At 38.0% G+C, this 25,995-nt stretch overlaps 2 protein-coding genes across 8 annotated transcripts in view; one reads left to right on the top strand and one right to left on the bottom strand.

Moving 5' to 3' along the window:
- LOC115443341 (neuropathy target esterase sws) overlaps window positions 1–25,995 on the top strand; it is a 29,009-nt gene that overhangs the window by 1,507 nt on the left and 1,507 nt on the right. For 3 of the 7 annotated variants that reach the window (XM_030168702.2, XM_030168697.2, XM_030168700.2), the window contains exons 2-27: window positions 2,441–2,522; window positions 3,273–3,484; window positions 5,765–5,951; window positions 6,342–6,487; window positions 6,896–7,024; window positions 7,392–7,472; window positions 7,760–7,900; window positions 8,218–8,310; window positions 8,973–9,065; window positions 9,735–9,866; window positions 11,180–11,276; window positions 11,594–11,802; window positions 15,269–15,424; window positions 16,135–16,291; window positions 17,050–17,208; window positions 17,824–17,942; window positions 18,130–18,243; window positions 18,529–18,729; window positions 19,021–19,158; window positions 19,504–19,623; window positions 19,864–20,050; window positions 22,408–22,524; window positions 23,613–23,733; window positions 24,087–24,177; window positions 24,500–24,708; window positions 25,177–25,324. In XM_030168702.2, coding sequence (XP_030024562.2) covers window positions 2,441–2,522; window positions 3,273–3,484; window positions 5,765–5,951; window positions 6,342–6,487; window positions 6,896–7,024; window positions 7,392–7,472; window positions 7,760–7,900; window positions 8,218–8,310; window positions 8,973–9,065; window positions 9,735–9,866; window positions 11,180–11,276; window positions 11,594–11,802; window positions 15,269–15,424; window positions 16,135–16,291; window positions 17,050–17,208; window positions 17,824–17,942; window positions 18,130–18,243; window positions 18,529–18,729; window positions 19,021–19,158; window positions 19,504–19,623; window positions 19,864–20,050; window positions 22,408–22,524; window positions 23,613–23,733; window positions 24,087–24,177; window positions 24,500–24,708; window positions 25,177–25,324 — 3,639 coding nt within the window. Of the gene's footprint in view, window positions 1–765; window positions 884–2,440; window positions 2,523–3,272; window positions 3,485–5,764; window positions 5,952–6,341; window positions 6,488–6,895; window positions 7,025–7,391; window positions 7,473–7,759; window positions 7,901–8,217; window positions 8,311–8,972; window positions 9,066–9,734; window positions 9,867–11,179; window positions 11,277–11,593; window positions 11,803–15,268; window positions 15,425–16,134; window positions 16,292–17,049; window positions 17,209–17,823; window positions 17,943–18,129; window positions 18,244–18,528; window positions 18,730–19,020; window positions 19,159–19,503; window positions 19,624–19,863; window positions 20,051–22,407; window positions 22,525–23,047; window positions 23,165–23,612; window positions 23,734–24,086; window positions 24,178–24,499; window positions 24,709–25,176; window positions 25,325–25,995 lie in introns of those variants that run through there. The other 4 variants (XM_030168701.2, XM_030168698.2, XM_030168699.2 and 1 more) reach the window with 4 other exon arrangements.
- LOC115443342 lies at window positions 12,230–13,250 on the bottom strand. Its single transcript, XM_030168704.2, has one exon. It carries the CDS (start codon window positions 13,239–13,241, stop codon window positions 12,291–12,293), a length of 951 nt encoding a protein of 316 aa, XP_030024564.2. The 5' UTR covers window positions 13,242–13,250; the 3' UTR covers window positions 12,230–12,290.

Here is a 25,995-nt window from a genome sequence, read left to right on the forward strand (position 1 = left end):
AATATAATTTTTTTTACAGACTGTAAAATATTTTTTGAGGTTTTATATTTTTAATAGGTATTTGGATATTCTAAAAAGGCACCGTTCTAGCCAGGCTTTCTGTGAAAGATTACCACACGATGTACATACGAATTGCTATATCATCATTCTCTTGTCCTTAACCTACATTGGGGAGGAGTCGGCGCAACGTTTCTTACAAAAAATTGCTGAAATCGTTTTTTCTAGGCCTAATGTGTGTGACGTCGACACTATTTTTATTATTCTCACGGAAAAAGCTAGATTATTATTACCCATTATGAGAATGGCTGAACTTAGAGTCATTAGTCTTCCGTCCCAACGTTAAGCCATACGGGCAAAGATCGAAACATTCGGTCAAAGGTTAGGCGAGGCCCCAAGCGAAACAAAAAGAAACAGACGCGAGGCCCCGCGCAGAGTAAGAAAACCTTCCCCTGTTTTAACAGTTTCGTCGGTAAGAACCTAAAAAAAGGTCCTATGAGGCACCGCGCGAGGCCTCTGTAAGCGCGAGGCCCCGGGCGGTTGCCCGGTTCGCCTCCTCCAAAGGCCGCCTCTGCTGATAACTCGTCTAAGACGTTAAAGCCGACGACCTAAGACGTTAATCACGAAACAGATTAGTCTACCATTGTAGTGACCGAAAACACGCAAAAGCATATAGGAGAACACGCGTCCTAATATTATCTAGTACGATTGTGTAGATTTTATCTTTGGTTATCAAGCGTCCGGCGAGTCGCCTTGTTTACTATTTCGGAAACACTCTCTGAATATATTACGTAGGCTTACGCTTGTTTTGCAATGTCGTTGATCTCGTTTGTGTAAAATAATTGTTAAAATGTATGTGGTTTTTGCTGTTGACGCGCTTTTTGTGGTATGTAGTTTATTTTTTTAATATAATAAATGTAAATGTGTTATTTATTGGCGCGAATTGGTATTGTGATTCATAATGTTGGATTTATATTATTTTTAAGCTATTGAACGAAGTAAAATGTTTGCAAAAAATGCCATAGTAGTAACTAGTAGCGATAGTCTAGCGGAGATAAGACTTTAGTTGTGGGTTCGCTCGCTGCTCTCAGGTCACGCATGACTGACTTTTCCAAGTTGCGTGAGATTTATTTGTTAATAATTATTATCTTAAGGTTACTTTGCGCCGGGAATTGTGAGGGAACCTACATCGTCTAAGTTTCTCGATAAAATTTTGAATTTACCGTACTAGACTAGCGTGATGGAAAGGTCTAAATTTTTGATCATCCGTGTTAGAGGTCTGTGGACAATGTGCGGTATTACGTGCATATTACAGAATTATACTTGTATAAATAATAGATTATAACACAAAGAAAAAAATGCGGACATAGATAAACGTTGAGATTAAATCAATGACATTGCTTTGCAATGTCACACAGCTGTTTAATTAGATTGAAATCGTAAAATTGATTTGCAATAAAGTTTATTACAAGGTTTCCCTAATACTGAGTGGTTGACATTTTTAGATCGCTAAAGGTGCATTCACATGTACTACTATATATCACAGCGACAAAATGTGATCGAGCAGTCGCGATGTGGCCGAAATCAACGTTAATATAATTTATTTAAAAATTGGTAGTTCCACTAACAAGGACTAAATTCTGGAGAGCGCAGCGTTGGACGTCCACCTGCAAGATGGACAGACGATGAAGGTTGCAGGAACACATTAGATGTAGGCTGCGACAGGTCCGTCTAGAAGTTTTTGGGGAAGGCCTATGCATATGTGCCCAGCAGTGGACTTAATATGGCTGATGATGATGAATTTTGGTTCAGAGTTTAACCGACTGGACGATATCGACAGCATCGTAACCACAACACAATAACTGCTTGAACACGTTTTGTCGCTGCGATGTGGTGTGTTTTAGTACGTGTGAATGGACCCTTAAGGAGGAAAACGTTAACTAGTATTGGTGTAGTTCAGGTTTGTCACTCAGTAGATTGTTTTAAGCCATTTAAATAATAAAGTAATGAAGCTGGGAACATACAATTTATACTATTGTGATATGGTTTCAAGTTATTTAGGCTAATGATAGTTTTGACAGACCGACAACCCCGTCAACCCAAAACAGAACAGCTTGACGCAGCCGAAGATAAACGATATTAATGATTTCTTTACAACTATTTAAACTCTATTCTTTTTTTGATTTTGTGCGTTTTTGCCACTGATTAGATCTCCGGAGGACTTCACGTCACGCAAGTTTCAAAACTCGGCTAAATCCATTTAGCAACATGCGTAATGCGTACATAACATGCAAAAAGACAAAATTGTATTTCTGTAATATACATACAGTCTATGTTTTTGCTATTTTTAACCTGTAATCATCAGAAATACGACACACCTAATACGACTCCATTTCCGTTTCCAAAGACGTTTCTTTACACTCAGTATTTATGTTTGTTACAGTTGCTGTGGTCCTTCTGCGGTTGCTTACTGGTTTCCCTATTGGTCGTGTTCTTCTACTATTATAGAAGATGGCGTTCCAAAGGTAACTAATTAACGCTTTCATAAAGCATTTCGTGCGTTTAGCAATGCGTTGCGAAAATTATCACGTAGCCGAGTTAAATGGCAAATGTGAATTATCAAGGTCTTTTGTTAATTTGTAACAGTTCCGCGTATTAATGTCATCCTTTCTGGTTTTGAGTTAAATGTTAATAATTTATGCGTGTATTGAACTTAAAATGTATTAAATATCGACTAAGTTAGTTGTTGAATTTAACACCAAAATAAATAATTTCGTAACAGTATCTTGCCTAATTTTTCGACTGTAGTTTTTTTGGTTTACCTAGTGCGATAAATGGCATTCTTTCTAATCACTGTTACGTTTTTATTCTTACTTAGTTTTAACATTATATGAGTTATGCTTGTTTTTATCTGTATGAAAGTTAGTCCACTTTCTCTATTCATGGTAATAGTCATAATTAGTGGTATTTTTGACTAAATTACGCCGTTTGTTTTGTGTCAACTCATATGACTTTAATTTACTTTTACGAGTAATGAAGAAATATGCTGTCAGAGCCTGTTTCACATTTGCCTTATTAAACGTTGATAGCCCAATATAATATGGGGGGACCAAATACAAAAGTCAGTTTCCAAAAAAATTGTCAACAAAAGAATTCTTACAGGCATTAATTGCCTTACATGTTAACTGGCGAAATTAAATTCTTGAACGATGCGAAACAGGGCATCAGTGTTGTAATTATATCGATAAATTTTCATAAAAGTTATTTTTCGTCAGAATTATCGGGCGGCACCGGATTGGCCGGTGCCGCTGGCGAGCCGGCAAAACGGTTCCGGAAACGGGACAAGATGCTGTTCTACGGCAGGAGGATGCTGCGGAAGGTGAAGTCGATATCGAACTCTGGGCAGGGACGCAAGCGGCGCGCCGTGATGAGGTTCGCACGGAAACTACTGCAGCTGAAGAAGGAGGCAGCTCCTGAACAACTCAAGGTAGGTTCTGGGCGTCATGCTTCTTATGCAGAAGTCGTATTGACAGAAACAATACGAGTTCTGCACATTCTTCTGTGCATTTGATGCTAATGTACTCGTTCATTTAGTTATGATATCGTGATAGTAATTGTATGTTACAAAAGAATTACGGACAGATTTACTTTGTTATTATTTTACGCGTTAATAATATATGGTCTAAATAGTTCTTGTTTAATGGAATCAAATGATACACTCAAAATAAAATTGAAGTATATCTACGTTAATTTGACAAATTATTATCATAAATAGTCGCTTGTAAAATTATTATATAAATAATAATTATTACATAAATCATTATATACTTATTTATAATAATTAAAGTTTATCGTAAATAGTCACGTGTATGTAATTTGTATATAGTAGATGCTACGCTTTCTGGCCTTTGGTTACAAAATTTTTTAAGTAGAAAACATCCCCTGGAAGGCAGACAATATTATCATGGTGTGGGGCAGTGTTTCTGACTTATCGTATGGGCATATGCGTCCTAAAGATTATAAAAGTATTACTTATAAAAAATATGCGCGTGAAAATAGTATCTACACAATGGTAAACAATCACTTCTCTCAGATGACGAGCGTTAAATGCGCGTCATTATTATGGGCAGTGAAAAACAACCGGGCGATTATATAATATAATATCAGCCCTGTATTGTATACTTTTCCACTGTTGGACACGGGCCTCCTTTACTACTGAGAGGAATTAGTCCGTAGCCCACCACGCTAGCTTAGTGCGGATTGGTAGAATACATCCCCTTAAAATTATTTTAAAGAACTTCTCAGGTATGCAGGTTCTCTCACGATGTTTCCCTTCACCGTTAAAGCAAGCGATCATTCATAAAGAATACTCATATAGCTTTAGAAAAGTCAGAGTTGCGTGCCCTTGGGTTTTGTACCTGTGGATATTAGTCTTGGCAGTTTGTTTCAGTTCCAATTAGGCTATCGCCGCATTTGTTATCGTATTTAATATTATAATGCGTCAAAATAATAATAATTACATAAAGTTACGATATTGTGTGCCTGATTTAAGAGTTTCAAGTTAATATTATAATTGTTGTATTAAACAGCTAATGTCAATGGTACTCATTTTATTACTATTTATTTCGGAGCGTATAGTAGAGTGTGCCTTTGTATATGGTCGGCTTATATATTTGTGATGAGTAGCATTTGCTCAGAAGATGTGGAACACGCCCTTATACCAGCATTTATACAACAAATGAAAAGTATTTAATGAAAATTATAAGTACCGCCTTCAATAACAACTAAAAACAAAAAAATATTTACAGAATTTTGTAGTCGGTGTCTGTGTTTGTTTTTTTTACCAGCACGGCGTAGTGACCGCACTGTACGTGATGGTAAGTGGAGTGGGGTCAAATTGAATGTCGACTGACGAGAGATGATTACCCCTCGACAGTCGACACAATTATGCCGGCCTATTGGAACCGGATATACACAGGCTGATCCCGGAACGCGACACACTTACGTGGGCCACTATGGCGGGTTTTAACACCTTATACGGTGATCGCTATCCGTGCGTATGTAAAATATATTACCACCGGCGACATGCGGCGAGTGACCCCCCGCCCCCTATGTAACGATCCGGAACATTTTCCTGTACGCCCCCGCCAAGTTCCGGAAAATCGCTAAAATACCTTTGTTACATAACATCACGCATTTATCCCCGAAGGGGTATGCAGAGGCGCAAATAGGGCCACCCACTTTTCGCCAAGTATGTTCCGTCCCATGATGTGATAGGGGGCGAGCCTATCGCCATATCGGGCACAAATTCCAGACTCCGGGCTGATACTGAGCAGAAAAACCCAAATATCACTTTGCCCGACCCGGGATTCGAACCCAGGACCTCAAAGCGCTATTGTACCGGACATGCAATACAACTACGCCACCGAGGCAGTCCTAATACTTTTGTTATTGTTTTAAAATAAAAAATCCAATGTTAGATAACTCGTTGTTCGAACCCCCCGTCCCATTCAAATTTCGTTACGCATTACTTGAGCAGCTCCTGTGATAGACTACATATTTAAATATTACTGCTACTATAAACATATCACGAAGTTCTTGCACAATATATTATTGCAAGAACTTTTTAGTTGTAAGGGTTTATCGAGAAAGGATACTTTTATGTGTATATGATAATCTTGTGACTATTTTCTTGTATGAACTGTTTAAAATATTATAAATTCTTTTCAACAAATAATTAAATTAATAAATATCACATCACATATAGGTTTTGGAGCCTCCAGCCGAGTACCTCGAGGAGGACCTGACGAGTGACGATCGCGTGCCGCCAGACGCTCTCTACATGCTGCACAGCATCAGAGTGTTCGGACACTTCGAGAAGCCCGTGTTCCTGATGCTGTGCAAACACACGGAGATATTGAACTTGCCTGCTGGAGCGTTCCTGTTTAAAGTCGGTTAGTTTGACTTAAAATGCTAGTGGAGGAGCACTTGGTTACTCGATGTTAAGTGATCTATTTTTACATTTACAATTCTGTGAGAAGCATGTCTGGGTTTGAATGGGACAAATAATTAGGTTTGGAAGGTATTTTTTGGACCTAGTGTTGTGGAATATTTTTTATGAGGGTGTGAATAGACTCATTGCTACAATTTTTTGTTTTTTTCTCTTCACTCTTTGTCATCGAATTAATACAGTTTTATATATTTTGATAATAGTTAAATTTTCAAATTAATATTTATTCACACCTGCCTGCAGTTACATTCTGTCCAATGTTATATATTAATGAAATTTGATTTAATAATAACCGTATATACTTACATGAAGTGATTGTGTTGGTCCGTTGCAGGCGACACAGATGAAAACGTGTACGTGGTACAGAACGGGCGCGTGAACGTGTACATCACGAACCAGGACGGCAGCGGCCTGTCGCTCAAGGTGGTGCGCGCCGGCGAGAGCGTCACCTCGCTGCTCAGCTTCACCGACGTGCTCACGGTAAACACACACACACGTACACACACACACGCGCACACACACACGCGCACACACACACACACACACACACACGCACGCACTCATTTACACAATTAGACTAAAACACGTACGTACTAACGCGCATGCGCACGTACTAACGCACGCGTGCACGTACATACACGTGCCCGTAACGCATCTGCGTACTTTTACAGTAACGTACGATAATGTTTTTAATTGCCATTTGTTACCAGCACATTTTTATAACTTACAGTTACAACTTATCATATTGGTTAAAACTGAATATGTGAATTATATAGAACCTTAGTGGCAACATGATAAACTATATTATTTTCAAAATTATTTAACACCATGGAACTGTAAAACATTTATTTTCTACTGTATAACATTGTATTAAATTTGTAACTCTAGGGTCGCTCACAACCGTACAAGACTGTGAATGCGAAGGCTCTCGAAGATTCCCAAGTGATCAAGCTGCCGATGCGAGCGTTTCAGGAGGTGTTCAAGGAGTATCCTGACATATTTGTACGCGTCATACAGGTCAGTATTTCACTACGTTTTGATTACAATTAATTACAATTACTCCTTTACACATCACAAGACGAGTATGTAGAGATGCGGCCATTTGTCTCGCGCTTTATTAGCGTGTAAATTGATCCTTGAAGAATCGGATATCTATATCAACTAAACGCACGCGCGAATTTTAACCTTTTAATATATGTGGTAAGTAACAAAATTGCGTGTCTAAAACCTGGTCGCTAGTCGCCTATCGTAAATGTGTGCTGCCTTCATGCGACATACAAGGCGATAGTCTAAATTAGGGTTTTAGGTTTATGTGTATTTGAAATTAGCTGGTTTTGGATAAGAGTTTTTGAATATATTTGTTTCTGTATGTATGTTCGTGCAGATCATCATGGTCCGGCTGCAGCGCGTGACGTTCACCGCACTGCACCAGTACCTCGGACTCAGCGCAGAGTTAGTGAACCCGGTAAGTGGTGGAGTTAGTTTACTAAACATTCAACATTTCAGCCGGGAATCGTTCACTGCTGGACATAGGCCTCCCCCATTGAGGGCCATAGGGACCGGTTCTGGGCCGCCCTAACCATGTCGTCGGTTCATTTCGTAGTGGGCCTGCCTACGCTGCGTCTTCCAGTTCGGGGTCGCTACTCCAGAACTTCTCCGCCCCAACGGCCACTAAACATTACCGGACTTAATTACTTGGTTGATCTGCGCTACAAAAAACCGTCGATAACTGTTTGAATTATTATCTCGCAGGGCCGCGACAAGCGTCGCCCGACGACCGTGTCGTCGTCGCCGGGCAAGTCCAGCAAGCTCGCGAGCGACGCGCCCGCACACGCGCCCGCGCACGCGCCCGCACACTCGCCGCACCACGACAGGAACAACACCGAACATTTAGTGAGTGGACGCTTGCATGTATATGTTGATGATTGATATTGGAATGATTTTCCCTGAATATCGTTATGATTATCATTTTAATTATTGTAAATAGTTTTCCCCTTTAAGTATTAAATTTTAAAATAGCATCAATATTCATAATTCATGATTTTTTTTTCAACATTATGACTTAAAATTTCCTCATTCGCAAACTCATTAAATTAGATGTTAAGTTTGGTTATATAAAAATACTTTTTTCATAATATCTTACAAAATAGATGTATGTAAAATAGTATTGTATGTGTGAGAGTGACTAACACGTTTGCGTGGCGCGGTAGGAAGGCGGGCACCAGGTGTCGTCGCCCATACACATCCAGGGCCGGCGGCAGCGACCCGACATGGTGCCCGACGTCACCTCCAACACGCCACAGGTATTTACTACTACTGCCTACCAAGTCTTTGTGTTGTGCCGATTGTCAGACTTATAGGGCCATAACGCACTCTTAATAAAATAATAACCTATTTCAAAATTGTTAATTTGTGGCAGTCGTCGGAAAACAAATTTTTGTTGGCTACCTTTTTTTTTAAGTTCCTATAAAATTGAGCTTATTAAAGATAGGTAAAAAATTAAACCTATAGCATGAAAAAAAAGGGAAAAACCAAAAAGGTCGCAAACAGAAATTGGTTGTTTAATGATTTCCACAAATTGGAAATTTTGGAATGGGTCATTATTTTATTAAGAGTTCGATAATATGTCGAAGTTCATTGTTGCTAAAAATAACCAACAAGAATTTTATGTTGATTCAAATGTCCAAAGTATTTATTTGTAACTTTCCTCGCTGCGTTTACTATTTCTTCGATTCGCGATTAAGTTAATATTCCAATGGAAAGGTCTAGACTCTAGACACATTAATAAATGTATCCTTTAGTAATGTACATTGTCAAAATTACCATTATAAATTCAGAATATTTTCCAATCCAATTGATTACAGACAGTATCGTTTTTACAATTCTGCCGATGTCAAGTCAGAATATTTTTGTTACACTATATAAATTGCATATCACACATTATCTGATATATACTTATTTGCAGCAGCAACCTGACGTGCAACCGACGTCATCTTTACCGAGGAACAAAGAAGGATCCTGGTACAAGAAATACAGCACCGATCATCTCGACGAACAGGTACTAAACGTCTATTTCTATATTTATATTTAAGTTATGGGTATATTAAATCACATAGAAATACTTGCACGCAGTGTATTCGCCAGCCAGTTTCATAAATATAAGCTTATATGTATCTACCCTCTTTTGTGTTTTTTTTATGATCTTAAGTATACTGTACTTATTAACAGTTTTGAGTCTATAATATACCCATAAATTGTCCGGGCTCTCAATAATAGTTTTAATAAAATAGACTTTATTTTATGTTCATTAAAGTCGTTCTCAAAGGACTCCCGGCAGCCGCTTATAAGTTGATAGTCATATGATTGGTGTATTTGTTTATATTACTGCTACGAATTGGCGAATATGGTATAGAAGTGGACAGATGTGGATGGAGTTGGCTTCTTAGTAAAAGACCTTGATGTTAAGATCCATGTAGTCTAAATATCAGTCGAGGGATGTTCCTTAGTTCGTCTTTTAGAATTGTACCAGTCTTTTTTATACGTCACGACAAAGTATACTCCACTGCACCTGATGGTAAGTGGTATGGGTTCCAATAGTATCCGTATCCGAAAAATGATGTTCAGCAGTCGACACAATTATGCCGGCCTGTTGGAACAGGATATACACAGGCTGCTCCCAAAACGCGACACTTTTGCGTATGTTTCAAATATATTAATTTTATTCTAGGCTCTAATCCAAATAGCAACAGAGGCTTTTGTCAAAGAGTTGGGACTTGATAACGATAACATACTAAAGGGCAATGTGCAAGTGAGGGACCTGCCCGCTGGCACATACATTATGAAGGAAGAGAGTCATAAGGTACTTACATTTCAGTTACAGTATATGGGTAGATGCTTTTAATTTTTTTTAGACCATTTTGGCATTTGAAAAATTCCATATAAATTTTCTATTAGAGCTCAGTAATACAGCTCTTTGTTTTTTGAAGATGTAACATAAAGCTTGGCTGTATCTGTTTTTAGATGGGTGCAATAACTGTAATAAATTGTCATATTGATTGTATGTTTATTGATTTTTATATTTCGGCAATAAATACAAGAATGTTGTTTTATAATTAGAAACTTGAATACCCATTAAAAAAGAGGCAGTTGTATTTTAACATCAATTTATATTTTCTATATAATACTAGTAATCAAATATTTTTTTTTTAATATATAATATGAAAACTGTAAAATAAGCTTTAGTTAGAAAATATGCTACTATCGTTTTCTCTTACTTTATCACACTAATTTATTTATTATCTACTAATTTAGTGTTAATTTCTTCCCTTAAGCTGTATTATAGTATCAAAGGTGAACCAGAAATTGTTCAGGTAATGAATGTGTATTCGTAAGAATGCTGTGTGGTCATCGACTCATTACTCGATATTTTTAGTTTTATCGATAAATAAATCGATTATCATGGCATGAAATATCGTAAAGTATTGTCGATAATTTAAAGTGTTATCGTTTATTATTTTCTTAATATACCATTTCGAAATGGGGTAATTTTCGAAGTTCATATCTGCATATGCATCAACAAAAATATATACGAAAAATAAATTGTTCAGTGAAAACAATATTAAAATTGGTTGGAAAGGAAGCAATCAGTAGTTGGTCATAAACTATATTGATTCATTTATTTGAAACTTAATTTCTAATCGACATAAATATATTGGAAAATGTATTAATTTTTCTTTTATTATTTTCTATGTTATGTGGAATACACTGCTGAAACATTTGATCAATAAATTTATGTACCATTGTGTGTGACTCGACCCATTGCAGTATAACCATTGTATTGTAAATTTAATAACATCACTAGAGGTTTAGTATGGTATTTATACATACATAGAACTAAAGACCGCCTTTGTGGCGTAGTTGTATTATGCGATACTGCACAGTTTTTAAAGCCCGGGTCAAACAAGATGATAATATTGGGTTTTCTACTCAGTATCAGCCTAGACTCTGGAATTTGTGCCCGATATAGCCCCCTATTACATCATAAGACTGAACACACATGGCGATTATTGGGTCCCTTAGTTGCACCTCTGCGTCCCCTTTTGGCGATAAAGGTATGATGTATGTTTGTTTGGTCAGTTTTTATTGTAAATAAACAGTTGTTTTGTGTTACAGGATGTGGCTTTGGTCTACCTTCTGTCCGGAGCTCTGTTGGTGTCGCAGAAAGTAGCTGAAGGTGACGGCGAAGTCCACATGTTCACCGCGTATCCAGGTATTTTATTTATTACTTTCCAAATACAGGAAAAGTATGTCAAATCGGCGTATTGTGATTAGTGAGTTGAGTTCACTGAATTTTGCGGTTTCAAGGAGTATTTAGTTTAGAATTAGGGATTATTTAATCACTCGTTAATTAAAACGGCTGTTTGTAAGTTACGATAAGATACTGAAAATATTTTAATAATTATATTTTTATTATATATGCATACGGACACACATATAGAGAATGCAAGAGACACACACACTCTCGCTCTCGCACACATACACAACCCCGTTATTCTAATTGTACATAGTAACCATGTTAAATCCTAGGCGAAGTGGAAGGCGGCCTGGCGGTGCTGACGGGCGAGCCGTCGTTCTTCTCCATCCGCGCGAAGCACTTCTCCCGCATCGGGCTGCTGTCCAAGACCACGGTGTACAGCATCATGAGGGAGCGGCCCTCCGTCGTGCTGCACATAGCCAACACTGTGGTGAGGAGGCTCTCGCCGTTCGTCAGGCAGGTCGACTTCGCACTTGATTGGGTGAGTTTTTATTACATTTTATTGTCATCCATTTTTATTAGATGTAAATAGTATTCAAAACACCTTTATAAGTCGATAAACTAAAGGTGTGTCTGTCTGTTACGCTTTTACGTGTAAACGACTGAACCGACTTTGATGCGATTTGGTATGGAGTAAGTGTAAAGTCCAAGAAAGAACATAGGCTATTTTTTTCTAGAATATTTGTCAAAATATATTTTTTGTTGATTTTAGATAGTATGCAGGATATTTGTTGTGAATTAGTTTCATGCCTGGCTGTCATGTGATACATTTTGATAAGGTGGAGACAGATATTTAAAAAAAATATTTATCTATTGTGTTTGATGTTGTATTGTTTTGATTTTTAAGAGAAAACACAGCTCGAAGTCACTAACTAACCTTTACCTTGTTTTTAAAATAAAACGATGCGTCAATCACATTTTATATTCAAACATAAGGCTAATTGTCGTTCTTCTACCATTAATAAATGTCTAATCTTTAAACACTATAGCGCCCTCTTCAGTCTTCTTCTTACTAGCTTCCATTAATTCCTTTTCTTTATCCATAGCTTCCTTCGCAATTTTTTCTATATAGTTTCTATTCCTGATTGCATTATTATTTAACTCATCTAGCCCTTGATGGAATCTTTTTGTAGTTTTAGCCATATCTTCATCCAGATTCCTCGCGAGGTTGTCAGAAGCCATCCTTATGTCAATCAGACCAGTTCCGTCTGTGTTTATATCCTCGCCTTTGTCAGGTTGAGGCTTTTCTGTACTAGTATGGTGTACTACTAAATTGATTTTATCTTTAAAATGGTTCATGACCTCTGTTAATTTAGAACCGTGTTTCTTAGTATCGTTACCGAATATGAGCTGGTTTAAATTTTTATACGTGTCCACTACGTGATCGCGGGAATTATGTATCATTTCCTTGCGCTTCTCACCGTCTCCTAAGAATTCTTTCACTTTCACAAATTTATTCTTCACTTTGTCGTATACGTTTTCGATGATTCCTTTTGTATTATTTTTGTCTTCACCTAGTATGACATTGCGTATTCCTTGATGTATGTCGTGGACGCCTTGATGCACTGTATCTATTATACCAGTAACTATACCTTTCTTCTCACCGACGACCTCGTTTCCATGTGTTTCACGGTTTCCCAAAACTATACCTTTTCCAAACGATAGTATGTTACCAACGCCTGTAGCTACATCGTGTGTGGTGTTGTGTAATGTACCAAAAACATTGTTCAGTAGTCCGCCGTGATTTTCAACTATTAACACAGATAGTATAGTTAATATTGCGTATCTTTTTATTTGGTTCATTGTTGAATGCTCACTACACGTCTCTTTGTTAATCTTAGTAATAACAAGTGAGTGTATTAATGTAGGAGGTTTAAGTCTTGTTATCTGTCTGCCCTCCGACCCGTGCGTCATTGTCATAGTTTGTTTGAACACTTATCAATTGGTATTTCATTTGATTTAATTGAGGATGTCGATCTGTGCTTTGTGGAATTTCTGTTGGGTACTACATTTTGACCTTGGGGATTATATAGCTGTTTTATACATAGTATATCAAGTATCAATCTGGGTGATAACTTTATCGAATCTAATATTAGGTAGTATATAAATCCTAAAATTGTACCTATTAGGTACTATTGAGTTCAAATGATTATAGCTTGACCAGGAAAATAAAAAACCTCGCCACGGTCTGGTAAAATTTGAAACTAATTTCTTGCACCGGTAATGGCGGTAATGTTTTTAAAATGAAAAACAAGTTATAGTGGCGATCCCAAACATGCTTTTATTTTATCAGGCATAACTAACAAGAGATGTATTTCGTCAGAATTATGCTGGCCTGTCATAATCATCATAATTATTCTTCGGATGACTAAGAGATCAGCGTGGCGGAAATTGGTGAGCGTGTAACGAGCTGTAACTAATTTGTTTTCCGCTATCATGCTCGTGTTATACCTAACATAATATTTTTGGACTAAGATGTTGTGTAGTCGAATGTTGAAGTAGTTCCTTTCGCACTAAAGTTCTATTATCAGGTTGAATAATCCCATATGAGTTAATGAACTTTGGATCCCCTAAATTGTTTTTCCTAAGACCTGTTCCAAAAATTAATTAATTTCTACAATGAATTAATATTCAAAATCGGTTTAGTAGTTCCTGAGATTAGCGCGTTCAGACAAACAAACAGACTGTTCAGCTGTATATATTTGTATAGATAATAAGTTTAGCGGATACCACTCTTATTAGACTTTTAGTTGGGAAGAGAGCGTGTGTTATCGGACGGTGTATTTGTTTTTAAAATCGATTGTCGACCTCGTATTTACGATAATGTTGTTTTCGTCTCCTGACTATGCGTCGTTTGATAGCTGCTAATGAGCTAAAATTATCGTTAATTATTTGTGCTTTCATGTATATACTAAGTTATGTTCGTGACTCCGCTCGCGAAACGTTTCGTGAAATAAAAATATTTTGAGGAGAATAAAATATCGCTTGTGAAAGTCAGAAATAATTATATGAATAAGACATAAGCACACGTCTTTGTGCCTAAACTATAGAGACTAAAGCAGTAGACACAGGTTTATAATATTCCATATATTCACGAGTGTAGACATTGGGCCATAAGATCGGTAAAAACATAACCATTCCACACACCAAGTGATGGTACGGATAAAGCGTTGTTTGCCCGCGAAAAAAAGGCTTGTAATATTTCAAGAGCTATTCAGAATTGTAGATCTCAAATAAAGTCTTGGCAAAAAAATACAAAAGATTCAATGGCCAACTGATGACAAAAAATGCCTAGCGTTTCTTTCTGTCTTTCTTCTTCGGGTAGTCATCGCTTAGGTAGCTAGTGAAACACAGCACTTAGGTGCTGGTAGGTTAGCTAGGTTAGGGTTTTCATCATCCTCACCGGTGAGCATCGCGTTGCGTTTCTCCCTTTATCTTTTTACATCTTATTTATTTCTTTTTTCCTGCCAGCCCGAGCTGGCTTCTTGTTTCCTTCATAGTCTTTGGTTTATATAAGCTACTTTATTTAAGTATTATATAGAGAAATTTCATGATTCCTGAGAGGGTTGTGCAGTCATATGAAAATTTAAATTAATTTATTCCTTATTTTACGAGCTTATAAATGAACTGCTCTAAACAATAATAAAAACCATTTGTATTCTTTTTTCTCTTCTCTCTTTATCAGAACTTTTATTTAGAACTGCTTTCCGAACTGGTGGTAGAGTTAATATTGACGGAATCTAACTAATGTATAATATTTTACAGATTCAAATAAATAATTTCATTACATTTCGTTAATTAAATAATCTCATATACCTTGACTTATCATAAGTGCAGCTATGGTCGCCTACGTGATAATAAAGCATTTTATTTTATAATTGTATGCAATCGTAAGACAATGCAAATGACTGTTTCCATACAATAATCTCTATCACAATTGTCGCCAGGTGTTCCTGGAGTCTGGTCGCGCGGTGTACCGGCAGGATGAGGAGTCAGGGTCCACGTTCATCGTGCTGAGCGGCCGGCTGCGGTCAGTCATCACGCATCCCAACGGGAAGAAGGAATTGGTCGGAGAGTACGGGAAAGGGGACCTTGTTGGCATTGTGAGTGTGATTTTTAATTTCCTTTTAGTTCTGCGCTATTTTATTTCCATTGTTTTACTATGTTTATAAAAAAATAACACTAAAAGCGCAATCAAAATCTGTTAGAAAACCATATATTAGATATCAGTTTTTGCGACCCGATGAAAGGGTTAAATGTCAAAAAAGGAAAGAGACGCAATGATGTGTAGTGACGTCATCAAGTATTACGATGGGCATGAAAAGAGGAGTTAGCGTTTTCCCCACTACGTGCTCATTGCAATATTTCTTAGCAATTTTTCTGTTAAATTTACAAAAGTGTTCCTTTTTTCGTATTATACGCTATAGCACTGTCGAATAATTGTCAAAATCGAATATAGTAAAATACAGATTTCGGATGGAAAGCTATTAGACCGCCCATAAACAACATTATTTATATCTCACTGGGCTCGTTATCCTGAAATGTACAATGCCATAATGCCCAGTAATTATGCTGGCTACAATATTCTTCAAACCGGAACATAACACTGCACGCACACTTTTCGCTTGACGGTAAAAATGGACATTGCGTTAGAACCTTCCCTGATGGCCCCACACATACGAGAGACATGGCACCAACGCTTTAATTAGAATACAATGCCTGTGACCATTGCGTTAGAACCTACCCAGACGGCCCCTCAGATATGAGAAACACACTACCAATGGTATAATTGGAATACAATGCGTGTGAGCAGGTGGAGATGGTGACGCAGACGCGGCGCAGCACGACGGTGATGGCGGTGCGCGACTCGGAGCTGGCCAAGCTGCCCGAGGGGCTGTTCAACGCGATTAAGCTGCGGTTCCCGGTCGTCGTCACGAGGCTCATCAACTTGCTCGGACATAGGATTTTAGGTGAGTAGTTTCATTTTTTCATTGTTCATATTCACAATGAGTATAAATATTACTTTTACGGCCAATTGACAACATTTCAAAATGTAAACGTGCTTAAAACAAAAATACCGTTTCCTAATTTTTCAATATATTTATGTATTTTTAATATTTTTTTAATACTTAATTTTGAAGAAAAAAATAAAGAACCGAAAAATGTTTGATGACGTCATACATACGGTTGAATAAAGTAATTCCTTGGTCCATCTTACTATTTATTTAAAGAATAAGACAATGTCAAACGTCAATATTACAATAGCTACGACATAACTGTCACTATCAAAGAGAAAGAGAGGAACAACAAAAACTGTCACTTCACTTCTTTTTTACTACAAAGCAAAGGTCATTTCGTCTTGAGCCGTATATATGAGTACGTTAAAAAAAAAAAATGTTGTCAATTGCAATAAACGATTTGAATTGTTAACTTCAAACCAGTGGAATAATAAACCAATGAAAAGAAGTCATCTATTACCATGTCAAACAAACTATACTCTTATTGGTCCATTTTCCCCATCGGCGTGAAAATAGCAGCGGTTATTTATTGAAATCATCTGATAATGAAGTATTAAAATACTTTATGGTGTAATGGAGGATGAAAGACGTGCTGATGGTTTTAGACTCTTTATTAAACTGCACTCACTAAATTCACACATTACAACGGGACAATTACATAAATATGAATGATTTGATACTGTCAGTTACATACCCCTATATCGTTATAGGTTCATGGCAGAAGCCGACGGCGGGGCTGGGCGGCGCGCCGGCCATCGAGTCGCGTCCGTCGCAGCACAACTTCTCCACCGTGGCCGTGGTGCCCGTCAGCGACGACGTGCCGCTCACCGCCTTCACCTACGAGCTCTACCACTCGCTCTGTGCTATAGGTAATAGCGGACCGTCCTGTGTTTGATTTTGTACACTATTCTATATGTAATGGTTAATAATACGAAAAAGAAACACTCCTGCGAAAACTGCATTAAAATTGGTTAAAAAATGAGCCAGTAATTCATATTTCAAATATTACTATGTGCTGAAGTGGGCGTGAAGTAGGAATATCGCTTCATCTCTTTCTTTCGCACGCGTCGGAATGCCCGATGACGTCACACGTGGGTATTGCGCCTCTTTTCTGTTTCTTGTTACTTACCCCTTCTACCGAAATTGAAAGACTTATAACTTGTTGATTTTTTACCGGATTTAAATAATTCTTTCTGTGTTATAATTTATGTAACGTAAATATTTGATAATAGTAAAGAACAAAAATGAGTCAGGTCCCCTATTGTTATATCGAGGCGCTCACATGGTTAGGTTAGGTTAGGTTAGTCCGTAAATAAATTTCAGTATTTCGATTCGAAAAAGCATGTCTCATTTGTTCCGGATTGGAATTTGCCGCCGAGATTGCACACGTTGCAAAAAGGATATAAAAATATGAGCCAAATGATTTATCGTGAGAAATTTCTTTTAGGAGAAGACTATACACCTAGTTTTTTATGTTTTTCTAGGGCCCACGGTTCGTCTAACATCCGACGTGATTAGGAAACTCCTCGGTCTGACGATCATGGACCCTAACAACGAGTACCGGCTGAGCTCGTGGCTAGCGCAGCAGGAAGACAAACATAAGGTCAGCATGTCGATGTCAATTAGATAGATAGAAAATAGTATATAAAAAATTTGGTTCATTTAACAGTAAATGCGTTATATCATTGGTTGCTTATAGATGTGACATAAATGTGCCACAAGCAAAGATGTACAAATCCTTATAGGTTTTATTAATTAAAGTTAATTAAAAATACAATATTTTCCGCCAGGTGGCGCTGTATCAGTGTGATCCCAGCCTGACGCAGTGGACGCAGCGTTGCATACGACAGGCCGACTGCATTCTCATCGTAGCACTGGGAGATAAACAACCGAGTATTGGGAAGGTTGGTCTAATGCTGTTGCTTGTGTGTTCACTAAGAACAGTAAGATTGTAGAAGAAAAGTAAAAAAAAAAATACAATATCCTAAAAAGTCTTCTGTAGTAATCTTTTCTGTCTCCCATAATAACAAGCTCTAGAATCTCTTATTTTAAAATGTTTTTTTTTTTATATGAAACCTATTTACTTTCTCATATTTTTATTAGCATCGCACCCGCCTTTATATAGTGTTGTATAAAAAGTGTGAAAATAAAATAAGTAGAAATAATTTAGTTAAATGTTTTTCTAACAGATTGAGAAGGAGATCGAGCGCCTGGCGATCCGCACGCAGAAGGAGCTGGTGGTGCTGCACCGCGAGGGCGGCGCCGCGCCCGTCGGCACCGTGCACTGGCTCAACATGCGCTCCTGGGTGTCGCACCACCACCACGTGCGCTGCCCGCACCGCATGTTCACGCGCAAGAGCCAGTACCGCATCGCAGAGCTCTACTCCAAGGTCACTCTCTCACCCACTCATTCACCCACTCACTCACTCACTCAAACACTCACTCAAACACTCACTTACTCACTTACTCACTCAAACACTCAATCACTCACTCACTCTTCACTTTACCATATTTTTTTTTAATCTGACACTAAGTTTTATTATCGCATGAATTATAATATAAAAATAATTGTGTCACAACCACAAGGCCTAATTGCATTTTTGATTTTTTTTTTGCAAATTTATCTGTAGTTGAATCTACGCACTGACAGATGATACTAACTGTATCTGGTCCCATTCCAGGTGTTGATGTCGGAGGCGAGCGTGCACTCCGACTTCAGCCGGCTGGCGCGCTGGGTGACGGGCACGTCGGTGGGGCTGGTGCTGGGCGGCGGCGGGGCGCGCGGCGCCGCACACGTCGGCATGATACGCGCTATACAGGTCCGTACCTTCATCTTTAGTTTTCTTCATTTTTGAAGGTGCTAGAATATTATAAAAAAAAAAAAAAATAGGACCTGTTCCTATCCTGAGAAGTGCAAAAGCATCGACATATTTTTTAGTGTCGGATTATTTAATGCCATATCGATGAAATAACTATCAAACCTGATGATAAGCAGTGTATTGTTTTTTGGTGTATTATCTATCTGAGTTAATATATATTACTTAACCAACATTGGCTTCGTAATCGTAACTTATCACAATATAAGTTATCGATATTTAATTGTCCAATGTAATATTGAAATATTTATCGATAACAAATGTTAAAAATACCTTTTCATTTTCCAGGAAGCCGGTATCCCTATAGATATGGTGGGTGGCGTGAGCATCGGCGCGTTCATGGGAGCGCTCTGGTGCATGGAGAGAAACATCACGACTGTCACGCAGAAGGCTAGAGAGTGGTCACAGGTTAGTAGTGTATCCCCGAACCGTTTACTCAACTAGAAAATGATCCTTATGCTCAAAAATCATATTAATTAATCATTACGTATTTATCATACTTAAACTTAGATCGAAAAACTTCATTTATTTTTCAACTCAAATAAGCGAAAATATTTGTTTTATTTAAACCCATACGAATAATTTTTGCGAAATTCAAAATTGTACTCGCCTAAAAAATCCAACATAACCTAACCTAACTCGTTCCAGAAAATGACCCAGTGGGGTCGCCAGCTCCTAGACCTCACGTACCCAGCCACGTCGATGTTTTCCGGGCGTCAGTTCAACGCCACCATCCGCGCCACCTTCGGCGACGTGCACATCGAGGACCTGTGGCTGCCGTACTTCACGGTCACCACAGACATCAGCTCCAGCTGCATGAGGGTCCATAGACACGGTGAGTTCGTGTTGTGTGTTTGTGCTTAGTTTGGGGGAAAGGATTCATAATCGATGGGTGAAAAGTTAATTTGATTTAAGCGATAGTATTTTTTGTACAAAAATAATTAGGTCCAAAAAGCATAAAAATGTGCTTAATCCAAATATGTGTAAAAAATCAATGTCGTTTAAGTCAATTAGCCTTTCACTCATGGAAATATATAATCTGACCAGGAAAATAAAAACATCGTCATGCCGTGGTACTCTTGTGCTGACAACATTAACCTTAAAACGAGAAAGTAAAAGTGGAGCTTTCATGCAGGTTTTTTATTTTTCTGGTCAAGTTATAAAAACTGTAGTATGGTATATTTAAGTAAAAATATAGTATTAGTTTTGATTGGAAATGGAACCTGATGATTGTAGAAAAATATTTTGAATAATTTTTGTTTACAGTAACATTTTTTAAATTATATACGAATCGCAGATGACATATGAAAGTCATATATTTATTGGCTATTTTATAATAATGTAATTTGATAAAATTTCTAGGCATAGAAACATTTATATTATTACAAGGTTTTATTCTATAAATGTAAACAATTTTTGGAGAAGCGATAAATTCTTTTTATTTAAAAAAAAACTACTTTACTGTTTTTTAAAACTAAATAAAGTCTCTTGTCTATAACATTTGTTAACTGAAAAAAAAAAACCATAGTAATCCAAAAATTGATTATTATTGTGTTAACAAAACATTTTGAATGACAAAGAAAAACACAAACTTAATATCACGAATGTTATAAATATACCACAGTATCCACAATAACATACAATAGTAGTTAGCAATAACACAACACGTTCATGGACAGGAAAATTTTATGTAATATTGTATATTTTATATTATTTTCGATATAAACGGCTTCATTTGCACATTTTACTAACCCAAAGATTATTTTTGGACGTTAAATTCAATTTTGGCGATTCAAAAACCGAATAAAAATATGGCGAATTAATATATTAAAGAACTAATATATATGTTTATTGTTGCATGTCGAATATATGTGGTAAAGGAGAAATAATCTGCCGACCAGATGTTTCGTAGTTTGTCTACATTAATTGCTAATGATTGTTGTTGTGCCGGCCGGTGTGTGTATTGTCCAATGTGCGGAATGTCTGAGCCGTCATACGATGAGATATCTCTGGCGGTGATGACGTCACGGGTTACTGCATCCCATTATGTTCACACTCGCCTCGCTAGCCAGCCCCTAGAATGTGCCGAAACAAAACGACACGATCATGTGTGTCGTCTGATCGTGATTGGTCGGGGATCAATGCGTGATTAACGTGTTGATCTCTCGACCAATCATACTCAACGACAAGGATTTTCGTGTCGTGTTTTTCCGCATTCTAAGGAGGCAGTTGTGATTTTTTTTTAAGATTTTGGTTTTAATTGAACTCGTCCGCTACAGTGTTTTATGTGTTACCCTATACAACCACACTCACCTGCATTTATGTGTTCGTCTCGATATGTACAAGTGTGTGCCACTTTTGGAAGTATTCATGTGTTACACTTTTTTGCTGATTTTTTTTAATCGATAAATTACCTGTGTAATGATCAAAATTTTGTTTTTCAACGTATACAAATCCGACATTTGCTTTGGGGTGTTGTCATTACTTACCTGTAAATAAAAAAAATATATATGCGCCAGTGATTGGTTTACCTATAACGCTTACTGTATGGGAGTCATTGTTGAGCAAATAGCTGCATCTTATGTCGGGTTGGATGTTTACTAAATGTTCACCATACATTTGTCATACACCTCTCTTCATCCTGTCTTCATGTATATGCATGAGTGTGGTTCTTAGTTAATTTAATTTTTCTATAGTTTCATTTCCATTGTTGTACCAATTTAGAACTTATTTACTTATACGTGTAAGTGAAACGCAACTGCTCTCTTATTGTGTTTGCATGACGGATGCGTTTCCACTGCGCGTTAGACTCATCCGTAGCATGTTATGCATGTAACAATACTGTAGCAAGGACTCATCATAATATGCGAATAAAAAAAAAGAACATGGACGACTAAATTTCCTTAAATTACCCTCCACGCAAATTGCTTTCTTTTGGGTTGGTAAAGACGTCTCTAAAAACTGAGACAATCTGCACATTCTTTATTTTTATAACCTGTGGGATGGCTTCAACTTCATCATCGTTTTCCTCTCCATGGATTGTGTTGATTAGCTTACACACAAATGAAAGGCAGTATGGTTTAACTGTTTGCGCTATTTAAAAAAAGAATCTAAATGACAGCTGTCAAACCGTTCCAAATTTGAAATGATGCACGTTGCAAGCACACGACATCTGACGCATGTGCGCTACAGGTTCGCTGTGGCGTTACATTCGCGCGTCGATGTCGCTGAGTGGGTACATGCCGCCGCTGTGCGACCCTGTAGACGGCCACCTCCTATTGGACGGCGGTTACGTCAACAACCTACCAGGTAAACCAATCACAGCGCGGAACACTATGTGTGTGTCTGTGTGTACCGGTCACCCCCACATGGACGTTATAGGCTGAGTGTAAATCTACGTTATCTCACACGAGTTTCGTTCTATTTGTCCCAAACGGTTGAAGTTCAATCCTTCATATTCAGAACATGCACAGTACTTATTTATTCAAATCCTTAATGTGATATCGTCGGGCAACATAGATGAACGTAGAAAGGTCGTCTCTTCTAAGTGCGAAAATTTTACCGCGAACATTCATCGATGTCGTATACTGAATTCCACCTTACACTAATCAAACTTCTATATAATAATTTCTATGCTTTGTGACTACAAACGGGGTTTACTTTAGACACAGCAGTAGTCATTCTTCCCACAAGCTTGTCACGAAACTCTAACCCAACTAAAACTGAGCACTGAACGTCCATCGACACTTTACACTCAGCCTAGAAGGTAAGTAGTGGCAACACCAGGCGGCGCGTCGGTCTGACTCCGCCCGGTTGCGGCCGCCGCCCGCAGGTGTGCTGTGGCGCTACTGTCGCGCGTCGATGAGCATCGCGGGCATATTCCCGCCAATATGCGACCCCATCGACGGACATCTGTTACTCGACGGCTGTTACGTCAACAACGTGCCTGGTAATGTATTCATAAATTAGTAATTTCCAGGTAATTATAGGAGACAGTTTTTCTCTATTTATTTTCATTTTTCTATTAGGAATTTGAGGAATCACGAGTTGCCCAGTATTGGAGTTTTAGTCTAATATATTGATAGCCTTGACTCCGATGCATAATGGATGGAAATAAGCTCGATATTCTATGACATTTTAATTGATAGGAGAATTAATTCAATCAATAAAAGTTTTCTTTTGTAAAGCAATTTTTACTGCTCTATGTAATATGTCTCATCACTTGACTAAGGCCTCCTCTAATTTTTAATTTAATGAGGATTTCTACACAATATAGTCAGGTGTTTCAACACGGACACTAAGCATAATATTCCTAGGTGTTCCAATGTGGGTAGTAAGCAGTCAGAACTTGAAGATTTTTGTAGAATCGTCACAAATTAATCTACATTGTTTTCCAGCGGACGTGATGAGGTCTCTGGGCGCGAAGCACATCCTGGCCATCGACGTGGGCTCTCAGGACGACACCGATCTCACCAACTACGGAGACGACCTGTCAGGCTGGTGGTTATTGTGGAAGAGGTATAGTTATTTTTATATGCTTTTATATATATCTCACCATCCATATTACCACCATCTATACCATATTTATATCTCACCATCTTGCTTATATTATAAATGCGAACATTTGTCACACTCAGGTCTTTATTTCCGATGGGGTAAATATAGGCGCAAATAGTGGAAACAGTTTTCCCCGTGATAAGATAGGAGGCGATCCCTTTGTCATTTCGGGTACAAATTCCCGACAAAAGGTTGATACTGAGCAGAAAAACTCAATATCAATTTGCTCGGCCCAGGTTTCGAACCCAAGACCTAAAGCGGCAATCCTACAGCACCACCGAGGCAGTCATGAGTAAATTAATGTTGTATTCCAGATGGAACCCGTTCACAACACCTGTCAAAGTGCCCAACTTGCCGGACATACAGAGTCGACTCGCGTACGTGTCCTGCAATCGACAGCTGGAGGTGGGTTTCTGATTGTACATAGTAATTCAATTAATGACCAGCGCCCTAACGTGTGCTTTACGAAAAATAACAGAACGATGTGGACGTTCGTGTCCTATTTCTTATGCAATATTGGGTGTTTAACAAATAATAGACGCTTTAAAATAAAAATAACCATTTTTAACTTCAGAAATACTTCACCAACCAATCGACCGGTACGACTGTCAATTAACAAATGACTCGGGCTGTCATACGCTCGGCCTTTTTATAGCAAAAAATGTCACAGATATACTAACAAAAATATAATTTTTTCAGTATTTAAAGTAACTGTTAACATTTGCAGGAGGTGAAAAAGTCTGACTACTGTGAGTACATCCGGCCCCCCATCGACGCGTATAAAACCTTGCAGTTCGGCTCGTTCGACGAGATCCGCGAGGTGGGCTACCGGCACGGCGCCGCGTACTTCGAGGGCCAGCGCCGCGGCGGCGGGGGCGGAGTGAGCGGCGCCGCGGCCGACAGACGCAAGCCCGACGCCGCGCCCTCGCTTACTGAGTACGTATTACGAATAAGCTTCTAACTATTTTTTTTTTATAAACGGACACGACTAAGTGACCACGCACCTGAAGGTGAGTGAAGTAGGTTTCAAATAGTATCGATTAACGAGAGATTATTGTTCGTCGCCAGTCGACACAATTATGCCGGCCCGTTTGAAACAGGTTGATCACGGATCGCGTACATTTAGGTGCGCGACTCTTTTACAACTTGTATAAGCGGTCACTATCTAGAAGTATACAAATATCCCACCAATAGCATAATAAATATCTTCGATAAAATAAGTGTATTTATAGTTTAAACATTCGATTAGTGTCTGGGTTTTTTATTGCTTATTGTTCTCCGAAATAAGCTTTATAAAATGCTGAATCTATTTAGACAACCTTGTAATTATTGTAAGGATCAGTATAGTAATTTTTCAAAACCAGAACAATGAAAAATATCGATTACATTATTTGTACCTTCCAGTTACACATTCACGGACCTTGCTCAAATGGTGTGTTCTGTACGCACCGGCCGCGACGTCGACAACGACTCCTCCTCGTCCTCCGACTATGAGGAGGACCAGCGGCACTTCGAGGGGTACGCGTCCGAGCCCAGCGCTGGGATACTAGAGGTAAGTACAGAAACATGTTTTGAGATATTATATTGTGATTAAAGATGGGCAATCCATTGAGTTTAAACGCGGTGCTTGGGTAAAATCAAACACCTATTTCTTTATGGATGATCATGATTATGAACCCAAACATTGAGTTTAAACTCGGGTCGGTAGAGGTTAATAAAGATTTGTAAGAAAATTACCATGTATTAAAATGTAGATGTAATCGAAGAGTTTGTAGTTGTCGATAATTTTATGAATATTTTCTAGCACATCACTATGAAAAATTTTATGAAAAAAATGTGTGTTTAATTAGTCTGGTAATTGGTATTAAATGTAATTATAATTGTGTATGAATTGGTAACGAAATCTATGTTGCGTGTCAATGCCCTATTGGTATAAAAAAAACTATGAATTCACCTATAGTATCGATATTATAGTTGAATTCTGTACTTCCAAACTTTGAGAATTCTCTGGCTTTGGTACTTAATTCTTAGTATCAAAATTTTAGTACAAAGTACAGTTGCCTACTTCGGCACTAACGGCCGTTTTCAATAAACGATCCCAATCTTAATCCTCGATCCGATCCCAAAAATAAACCAATCAAAATGTCTTTTGTGACCAATAAACCAATAAATATATATTGGTTCATTTTGGCGATAGATCGACAAAGAAAGCCTGGAATTGTT

Source organism: Manduca sexta, chromosome 28 (assembly GCF_014839805.1).
Source record: "Manduca sexta isolate Smith_Timp_Sample1 chromosome 28, JHU_Msex_v1.0, whole genome shotgun sequence".
NCBI classification, from domain to species: Eukaryota; Metazoa; Arthropoda; class Insecta; order Lepidoptera; family Sphingidae; genus Manduca; species Manduca sexta.